This window comes from Rattus norvegicus, chromosome 18 (genome assembly GCF_036323735.1).
Source record: "Rattus norvegicus strain BN/NHsdMcwi chromosome 18, GRCr8, whole genome shotgun sequence".
NCBI classification, from domain to species: domain Eukaryota; kingdom Metazoa; phylum Chordata; class Mammalia; order Rodentia; family Muridae; genus Rattus; species Rattus norvegicus.
The window spans coordinates 36,732,518-36,742,760 of record NC_086036.1 but is presented as its reverse complement, the minus strand read 5'-3'; the positions used below and the strand labels follow the sequence as shown (position 1 = coordinate 36,742,760).

The window sequence follows — 10,243 nt, the reverse complement described above, 5'->3', positions numbered from 1 at the left end:
TCACCTGCCAAGAAACAATCTACCAAGAAGTACACCTGCCAAGAAACAATCTACCAAGAAGTATTTGGTAGGCTTCACTTCCTTCATGACCAATTTACAACCTTTGGAAAGAACTCATGATGCCATCCTGTCTTATCTTCCTTGTGTAATATTTTTAGCCTACATAGCTCATCACTAACAGATAAATTGGAGACTTAGCTGGAAGGCTGTGGTTGAGGAAAGAAAAGTGAACCAAGTAGCCACAGTCTCTGAACTGCTGTCCTTAAACCAACTATCTCTTTGTGTGAGGTAGGTCAAGAGAGCACCCAGTGAGGAGGTATGCTTGTGTGAGGACTTCTCCAGGATAAGAGGATCCTTCTTAAAATAATAACAGTGCTCTCTCTCTCTCTCTCCCTCTGTCTCTCTGTCTCTCTCTCTCTGTCTCTCTCTCTCTCTCTCTCTCTCTCTCTCTCCTCCATCTGTCCCTTCCTCACACTCTCTTTTTGTTTCCCACACATCAACATTTTCTCTTTGCTAGTATTTTCCAATTTTATTTATTTGTTACATCTGTCTGTCTGTCTGTCTGTCTGTCTATCTATCTATCTATCTATCTCTGGGTAGTCTCCTGTGATTACATTTTATGACCTTATTGAACCATATGTAGGATCCTGGGTGAATAGAAATGTTTCTCAGAATCAAAAGACTGTCTGACTGAGCCCTGGCTGTTTCTATTTGCTGTCCCAGGTGCTGTTTTATCTTTCATAAAATGTTCATCTTCTCAAGAGTTCAAGTTATATACTTTACCTTATTATTTATTCATTATTCTGGTGAGTATACTTTTTTATTCCAAATGATAACATATTCTACAATATTCAGGGAGGAAAAAGGTCTGGAAAATCAAAAACGAGTGAATGAGTTTGTCCTATTGGGACTGTGATCCTTAAATGTTACAAATGCCTTTAAAAAATTTCAACAGTGAATTATTTTGACTTTTGCTTTTTTTGAGCAACTGAGTAATAAGTTTATTTCTCCCTTTTTGCTTTTTCTAACTAGTACACATTGGAGAAATTTAAAGAGAGCGGTGAATTAGAATGGGTTGTGTAGACTTTCAGTCTTTGCTCATCTCTAACTCTAGATTGCTAATTAAATTCTATTCTTGTTAGTGCAAAGCTGAGGAAGAAATAATGTCTTTAAACATGCCCTGTAAGTCAAGGGCTACTTTAAGAAATAATTTATCTTCCTTCATGTTCAAGATTCGTTGTGCATTTCAAAATGAGGCCTTTATGAAACATTACCTGGAACCTTGAAATTGTAGCTGATGAGTTTTTCCAACTTAAGTGAATACACGAAAGATATTTTGAACTCTGAGGCCAGAGTTAAAATTTTTATATAAAGTTAATATATCCAAGATCTATTAACAAATGCAGTATGATAATACTTATAGGAGAGTAATATATTATACTATTTTTACAGAGTTATGTAGTTTTGGAAATTAGAATTGTCTAGATTTGTATGTATTTTTATTTCATTTCTTTACTACTGCCACACAATTATCATTTATTACTTACAGAAGCAGGTATTTTACATCAATAGCTGCTACATTTAGATGTAGGTACTTCTCACCAAAACAATGTGGTAAAAATTGTTTTTATATATTTTATCTGTTAATCTTTGCTTTGTTTTCAGAAAGTCACTTTCTAAGAGCAATAATGTTCAGGCGTCCAGTAAGTTACTATTATTTTATACGGAAATTGAAAAAGTAAAGTTTTCTTTTTTATAAAATGAGCAATTTAATGTAAACTTTACCAAAAACCAAACTCCTCAAATGTTATAAATAGTATATTTTATTGCAACAAGTCCAAAACATCAATCCTAAATACAGGACAGCTTTTTATTGATAGAAGATGACAATATTTTACTTCCAAATTCCAGCCATTGGCAATCAGATGTGTAATTCAATATATGTACTGCCCAGTAGGGACAACTCAATGGTTAATTTACCATTAAAAATGATGGCTTTCATATACTCACACAGTAGACACTACATGAATGTGAAAACAAATGAATTGTTCCTCTAAATATCAATATATGTATATATCTGCAAAATATACATGTTACAAAGATATGTAAAAAGTGAGCCACATGTGTATAACATATATGGTATCACTGGTTTTGTGTAAATTACAAAAGCATCTAAAGTTGAAAGTGTGCTTATGAACATGCACATAAATGAGATATATTGCCATGCACACACAATGAATATGTACATTGAATTGCTGAATGATTAAAGAAGAATTTTAGAAAAATAAATAAAAATTTCAAATTAGTGATGGGGAAATGAAGGGAATGTTGTCTGGTGGGGAAGTTCAATGATGTTATAATGTGACCTAGCTGCTTTTTAAGATCATGTTATGCCAGCTGCATGATATTTTTATTAGTAGAGACCATACAAACTAAAAACATGACAATTGTTTTCACATGGTTTATTGTGTTCTATGTACTTTACATTTATTTGTAGATTATATGTAACCATTGTATGGCAGTATATAATAAGAATGAAGAAAATTTCATTCAATAACCCATTGTCTCATTCATCTATGTTATCTTTGTTTATTTTTTCAGGTAGAGTGTATAGTGTATTACTCAAAAGGATTTTGTACCAGAGAGTATTTTCCAGTCTGTGCAACCAATGGCCGTACTTATTTCAACAAATGCACTTTCTGTCTTGCATATAGGTAAGAATACAATACTAAATGCACATTCTTCCTAAGTAATGAAGATTTAGTAACAAAATCTTAGATTTGCGTTATTGATAATTCATGCTTATAATAGACAGAAAAGGTGTCCCTACCAAATCAATGTAATGTAAAAAACAAATAAATGTGTACTTCCCTTTAATATTGTGATTTCTGAAAGTGACTTTTGCATTTGGAACCTAAAACTATAATTGTGCTGAATGTGTACAAACATACAGATCAACTACCTTAATTTTACCTATTAGAAACTATGACTTGTAGACGTACACAACATGACATAATCACAAAGCCTTGATGCTCAGTAGAATCTCTGCTACAGCCTGCAATCTATCATGCTAGAAAGAGGCCCTGTGGTAGGATTGTCTCTGGATTCCATGAAAGATTGTAGAACACAAGACGTTCTAAGATACCTCCATTAAATACCCTATCCTTTCTTCTCCAAAGGACTCTTGATTGGATAGCTGTGTTTCTCAAGACCTACTAACAATCCCTGATTATTTTCTCCTGGAATCTGGAAAAATCTTCAAGTCTGAGGAAGGCAAAGCCAAGGCAATAGAATGGGTTTCTACAGCCTCAGCTGGAAGTGTGCAGGTGCAGGTGCAGGTGCAGGTGCCCAGGTGCAGGTGCCCAGGTGCAGGTACAAGTGTAGGTGCAGGTTCAGGTGAAGGTGTAGGTGCAGGTGCAGAAGAAAAAATTAATGTCCTCAATTCAGACTTTCCCCAGTGAAAATACTTGCCAAAGAGTTTGATGTATTTTTCCAATAAACTCTTTAAATTGTTTTTATGTTCTGTAATTTTTTCTCTACAGAGAAAGCGGTGGTTCATTTACTATGTCACATTATGGCAGATGCTAAGATTTGGATGGAGCTACATATTTCTGTCTGCCTTACCACAATCATGGTTTTGCACCAAAGTCTACAGTGAATTGGAGATTTTATCATCAGATCTTCATAACCCAAGAAGATTGAGTGAACCTCTGTAAACACAATAAAAGAATGGACTGTTGCTGCTCTTTTCACTTCTAAGACCCTGGAATTTCTAGGTTTTAATTTCTATGATTAATTACTTAATGGCACCTTAAAATCCAGCACTAAATTTACATTCATTAAATTGACAACTTAAAGCAATCACTGCTTTAATAAAGTCTTAAATTACACTCTTATCAAGGTAATCTTTTGGGGGAATGGAAAGATGGTCAAATAGCTAGTGAAGCTTGTTGATCTTGGAGAGAGCTAATTTAGTTACCAGAATCCATGTCAGGTGGTTTATGAGCTCCAGCACCAGGGGAATCCCATATCATTTTCTGGTCTCTGTGTATACTTGTACAGATATGTGCATGTGAGCATTGTGTGTGTGCGCACGCACTCGCGTGTACACACACCTAAATACAAAAATTCATTTAAGAACATTTTTGGCTTGACTTTGCAACCAAGTTAACCATATTCATTGAGACAATTTAATCTTAAGCCCTATTTCATCTCTCCAACTTGGGACCCTTCCATGTCCCAGACCCAGAAAGAGTGCTAATACTAGTAATAGAGATTGAAATAAATCAACTCATGTTTTCCTCAGCTGAGATCACCAAGAAGAGGCAGAATATCCAGAAAATTGCTTCCAATGAAATTAAAAGGCCTTGTGAGTGTTTGTTTATTCAATACAGTAGGCACTGAAAAAAGGCAAAGTCAAAAACTCAAGTAAACAAAAATGAAAGGCAAGAGTCCCCACTCCTTTCTTACACCATGTTTTATGTATTGTTCAATAAATAGGGACTATTGGCCTTTGCTGAGGACAGATGGCAGATACAGAAGTAGAAAAGTCAAATTTGGTTTGCTCTTTATAGAGATTACACAAAGAGGATGAGCCCATGTTTTAATGTAGCACAACCAAGCTTGGTGCTCCACGGGAGGAAGGGCCCCTTTCTCCTGAACTTAGAGATTCAGCCTAGAAAAGTCTCTGGCAAGGAGGAATTTGGATATGCAAATCAGTAAGCTTTAACTGAGAGTCTACGTTTTTTTTTAAGAAATTAAACTATAGTTTAGATATCATGAAAGTGAATCATAAGGAATAAATAAAACATTTAAAATCCTGCCTATAAGCATCTACCACATACCAAGGAAAACACAATTTTAATAAAGAATTTTATGTCCTTTTGGGTCTGGGGTCACCTGGATGACATTTTCTAGTTTCATGCATTTGCCTACAAAGTTCATGATGTCCTTGCTTTTAGTAGCTGAATATACAATTCCATAGTATAAGTGAACCACATTTTCTGTATTCATTCTTCAGTTGAGGGACATCTAGGTTGTTTCCAGTTTCTGGCTATTATGAATAAAGCTGCTATGAACATAGTGGAGCATGTGTCTTTGTGAACGGTGAAGCATCTTTTGGGTATATGTACAAGAGCAGTATAGCATGCTCTACTAAAGTGATATTAGCAATAAAGCACAAAATACCAATGAAGTTAAATAGGAAGCAAGGCCCAAGTGAGGATGCTTGAATCTCCTAGGAGGGAGAACAAAATAGTGATTGGAGCAGGAGGGAGAAAAGTGGGTGGGAGAATGGAGAAAAGAAATGGAAAGGGGGGATCAAGTGTGCAGAGAGACAGGAGAGAGATCCAGGGTGCCAGGAGAATGAATGGAAGTCTGCAGTTGCCATGGGTGCAAGGGTTGAGGGGGAATCTTTAGGAAGCTCCAGAGAGTTGAGATAGTGGAGACTCCCTGGAGTCAATGTGAGTGATCTTAGCCAAGATGGATAACAATGGGGACATGGAACCTGAAGAGGACACCTCTTGGAGCCAGTCAGGCAGGACCACCAGTGGAGGGATAACACATTAACCACCACAGAACTTTCCACTATCTAAAAGAAATGCAGGACAAAGATGGAGCAGAGACCAAGAGGTTGGCCAACCAATAACCTGCCCAACTTGAATCTCTTCCTGCAGTCTAACACTCATTCCTGATATTATTAATGATACTCTGTTATGCTCGTAGACAGGAGTCTAGCATAACTATCCTATGAGGGGCTCAACACAGCAGCTGACTGAAACAGAAACAGATACGCACAGCCAAACATTGGACATAAGTTTGGGATTCTTATGGAAGAGTTGGAGGAAGGATTGAGGACCCTAGATGGTATGGGAACCCCATAGGAGAAACAAAAGAGTGAACTAGCCAGGATCTCTGGGAGTTCTCAGAGACTGAACCACCAACCAAAGTATACACATGGGCTTGAACAAGGCTCCCAGAACATATGTTGCAGATGTGCAGATCAGTTTCTATGTGGGCTCCCAACAACTGGAGCAGAGGCTATCCCTAAAGCTGTAGCCTGACTGTGGTATCCATTCCCTAACAGGGCTTCCTTGACTGGCCTGAGTAAGAGAAGATATTCCTAACAGACTTGATGCACCAGGGTAGGAGGATAGCCAGGGAGGCCTAACCCTGTCAGAAGAGAAGGAGGTCACCTCGAGGGGGCAGTGTTTGATGTAAATAAATAAAATAATTTTCTAAAGAATGCTATTTCATTTAAAAAACTGCAAATGTCTTTGTAATATTTACATACTATAGAATTGGTTAAAAGATATGATTCAATGATTTGCTCTTAGTAAATAAACATAAGTATATAGTATAGTTGTTAGCACAACTGTTTGTAGGCCATTTGCATCATTCAAGCATGTCCCTTTTAAAATTTTTATTTTATATATCATACATTCATCCCAACTGTAGCCCTTACCCTCTCCTCACAGCCCTTCTTCTCCGCCAGATCTACTGCTCCTCTTTTTCCCTTCAGAAAATAGCAGGTCTCTCAGGGATATCAACCAAACTCAGCATAACAAGATACAATAAGACTAGACATACCCTCATATCAAGTTTGGATGAGGCAACCCAGTAGGAGGAAAAAGGTCCCACGTTCAGGCAAAAGAGTGATACCTTTCACTCCCATTGTCCAACAAAAACCCCAAGCTAAAGAATCACAGATACAGAGGGCCTGGTGCAGATACCTGCAGACCCATGATTGCAGCTTCAGTCTCTTTGAGCCTCTAATGAGCCCTGCTTAGTGGATTCTGTGGGCCCCATTCTTATGGTGTCCTTGACCCTATGATTTCTACAATCTTTCCTCTCTAATTTCTGCTGAGTTCCCAAAGCTTCACATAATGTTTGGTTATGGGTCTCTGTATCTACTCCCATCAGCTGCTGATGGAGCCTCCCTGATGATGATTGGGGTAGGCGCCAATCTAAGACTATAGGTGGGGGGACGGCGGTAGTGGGGGGATAATGGGGAGGAGAACACCCATATAGAAGGGGAGGGGGAGGGGTTAGGGGGATATTGACCTGGAAACTGGGAAAGGTAGTAACAGTTGAAATATTAATAAAGATGAAGAAAAAAAGACCGAATCATTTCATTGACTTTTTTTTTTTCTTTTGGCCAGCCTACTTGGTTCTATCCTAGGTCTCTGGGACATTCAGCTTCTGGAACCTTGCCATCTACACAGTGTCAGGAATGGGATCCCTTTCTTGGTATGGGCCTTAGGTTACACCAGTCTTTGGTTGGTCATTCCTACAAGCTCTGAGCCACCATTGCCCCAGTGTATTTTGCAGGCAGGGCAGGTTGTGGGTCATAGATTTTATGGCTTGGTTGGTGTCCCAGTCCCACCAATGGGAACCTGGTATGGTTGCAGAGGATGGGTGGTTCAGGCTCCATGTCCTCCATTATTAGGAGTCCTAGTTAGACTTCCATATTTCCCCCTAAATGCCCACCAATTTCAATTGTCTATCCCTGTTCTGTCCCCTCTCTCTCTTTCTCTGACCACCCCCCCCCATCACAACTTGACTCCTCTGTTTTCTGTTCCACCTGCCTCCTGTCCACTCACAAAATGTGCTTCATTTCTCCTTGCCAGGGAGATAGATCCATCTCTTACATTTGTTTGTGGTCACTCCTTTCCAGCTCTAGCTGTAAGCTCTATGTCCTTTCTCCACTTAGTTGCCCTTTTTGATGTTTCATATAAAGAGAGTTAGGCAGAATGTCTTTTATATCTACTTTCTTCACTCGGGATTACTCTTTGTGATTCAGTCACATTGTGAATGAGTATTTCAAAGTAATGCATAATATCTTCTCCTATTGATAATTAAAATTTTATAATGTATCCATCCTTTGATGGACGTGGGAACTGTTTTTGGCTTTTAACTATTATTATTGATGCTACTGTAAATATTACCAAATGTTTACATTGGTCTGTTTTTATTTCTTCTTTGTAAATTACTAGGGATAAGGTGGGTTAGGTAAGAATATAGGGTATGTCAGAAATGCCAACCAGGTTTTCTTTTTTTTTTTTATTAAGTTGAGTATTTCTTATTTACATTTCGAGTGTTATTCCCTTTCCTGGTTTACGGGCCAACATCCCCCTAACCCTTCCCCCTCCACTTCTTTATGGGTGTTCCCCTCCCCACCCTCCCCCCATTGCTGCCCTCCCCCCAACAATCACGTTCACTGGAGGTTCAGTCTTAGCAGGACCCAGGGCTTCCCCTTCCACTGGTGATCTTACTAGGATATTCAATGCTACCTATGAGGTCAGAGTCCAGGATCAGTCCATGTATAGACTTTAGGTAGTGGCTTAGTCCCTGGAAGCTCTGGTTGCTTGGCATTGTTGTTCATATGGGGCCTCAAGCCCCTTCAAGCTCTTCCAGTTCTTTCTCTGGTTCCTTCAACTGGGGTCCTGTCCTCAGATCAGTGGTTTGCTGCTGGCATTTGCCTCTGTATTTGCTGTATTCTGGCTGTGTCTCTCAGGAGAGATCTACATCCAGCTCCTGTCGGTCTGCACTTCTTTGCTTCATCCATCTTGTCTAATTGGGTGGCTGTATATGTATGGGCCACATGTGGGGCAGGCTCTGAATGGGTGTTCCTTCAGTCTCTGTTTTAATTTTTGCCTCTCTATTCCATGCCAAGGGTATTCTTGTTCCCCCTTTAAAGAAGGAGTGAAGCATTCACATTTTGATCATCTGTCTTGAGTTTAATGTGTTCTAGGCATCTAGGGAAATTCAAGCATTTGGGCTAATAGCCACTTATCAATGAGTGCATACCATGTGTGTTTTTCTGTGATTGGGTTACCTCACTCAGGATGATATTTTCCAGTTCCAACCATTTGCCTACGAATTTCATAAAGTCATTGTTTTTGATAGCTGAGTAATATTTCATTGTGTAGATATACCACATTATCTGTATCCATTCCTCTGTTGAAGGGCATCTGGGTTCTTTCCAGCTTCTGGCTATTATAAATAAGGCTGCTACGAACATAGTGGAGCACGTGTCTTTTTTATATGTTGGGGCATCTTTTGGGTATATGCCCAAGAGAGGTATAGCTGGATCCTCAGGCAGTTCAATGTCCAACTTTCTGAGCAACCTCCAGACTGATTTCCAGAATGGTTGTACCAGTCTGCAATACCACCAACAATGGAGGAGTGTTCCTCTTTCTCCACATCCTCGCTAGCATTTTCTGTCACCTGAGTTTTTGATCTTAGCCATTCTCACTGGTGTGAGCTGAAATCTCAGGGTTGTTTTGATTTGCATTTCCCTTATGACTAAAGATGTTGAACATTTCTTTAGGTGTTTCTCAGCCATTCGGCATTCCTCAGCTGTGAATTCTTTGTTTAGCTCTGAACCACATTTTTTTTCTTTTTTTTTTCTCTTTTTTCTTTTTTTCGGAGCTGCGGACTGAACTCAGGGCCTTGCGCTTGCTAGGCAAGTGCTCTACCACTGACCTCAATCCCCAAACCCTCTGAACCCCATTTTTAATAGGGTTATTTGTCTCCCTGCGGTCTAACTTCTTGAGTTCTTTGTATATTTTGGATATAAGCCCTCTTTCTGTTGTAGGACTGGTAAAGATCTTTTCCCAATTTTTTGGTTGTCGTTTTGTCCTAACAACAGTGTCCTTTTCCTTACAGAAGCTTTGCAGTTTTATGAGATCCCATATGTCGATTCTTGATCTTAGAGCATAAGCCATTGGTGTTTTGTTCAGGAAATTTTCTCCAGTGCCCATGTTTTCGAGATGCTTCTCCTCTTTTTCTTCTATTAGTTTCAGTGTATCTTGTTTGATGTGGAGGTCCTAGACCCACTTGGACTTAAGCTTTGCACAGGGTGATAAGCATGGATCGATCTGCATTCTCCTACATGCTGACCTCCAGTTGAACCAGCACCATTTGCTGAAAATGCTATCTTTGTTTCCATTGGATTGTTTTGGCTCCTTTGTCAAAAATCAAGTGACCATAGGTATGTGGGTTCATTTCTGGGTCTTCAATCCTATTCCACTGGTCTATCTGTCTGTCTCTGTACCAGTACAATGCAGTTTTTATCACTATTGCTTTGTAATACTGCTTGAGTTCAGGAATAGTGATTCCCACAGAAGTCCCTTTATTGTTGAGGATAGTTTTATCTATTCTGGGTTTTTTGTTATTCCAGATGAATTTGCAAATTGTTCTAACTCTCTGAAGAATTGGATTGGTATTTTGTTGGGGATTG

At 39.0% G+C, this 10,243-nt stretch overlaps 1 protein-coding gene across 1 annotated transcript; it reads left to right on the top strand.

Annotated features, from left to right (window-relative positions):
* Positions 1 to 224: 224 nt before the first annotated feature.
* Positions 225 to 3,597, top strand: RGD1559536 (similar to vitellogenin-like 1 precursor). Its single transcript, NM_001195484.1, has 5 exons — positions 225 to 288; positions 724 to 806; positions 1,666 to 1,703; positions 2,602 to 2,714; positions 3,543 to 3,597. The coding sequence occupies exons 2-5, from the start codon at positions 746 to 748 to the stop codon at positions 3,586 to 3,588; spliced, it is 258 nt and encodes an 85-aa protein (NP_001182413.1). The 5' UTR covers positions 225 to 288; positions 724 to 745; the 3' UTR covers positions 3,589 to 3,597.
* Positions 3,598 to 10,243: the final 6,646 nt, after the last annotated feature.

Coding starts and splice junctions, on each gene's coding strand:
- RGD1559536 (NM_001195484.1), top strand. CDS start 746: ATGTTCATCTTCTCAAGAGTTCAAGTTATATACTTTACCTTATTATTT. Junction 1,704..2,601: donor CAATAATGTTCAGGCGTCCA/GTAAGTTACTAT, acceptor TTATTTTTTCAG/GTAGAGTGTATAGTGTATTA. Junction 2,715..3,542: donor ACTTTCTGTCTTGCATATAG/GTAAGAATACAA, acceptor TTTTCTCTACAG/AGAAAGCGGTGGTTCATTTA.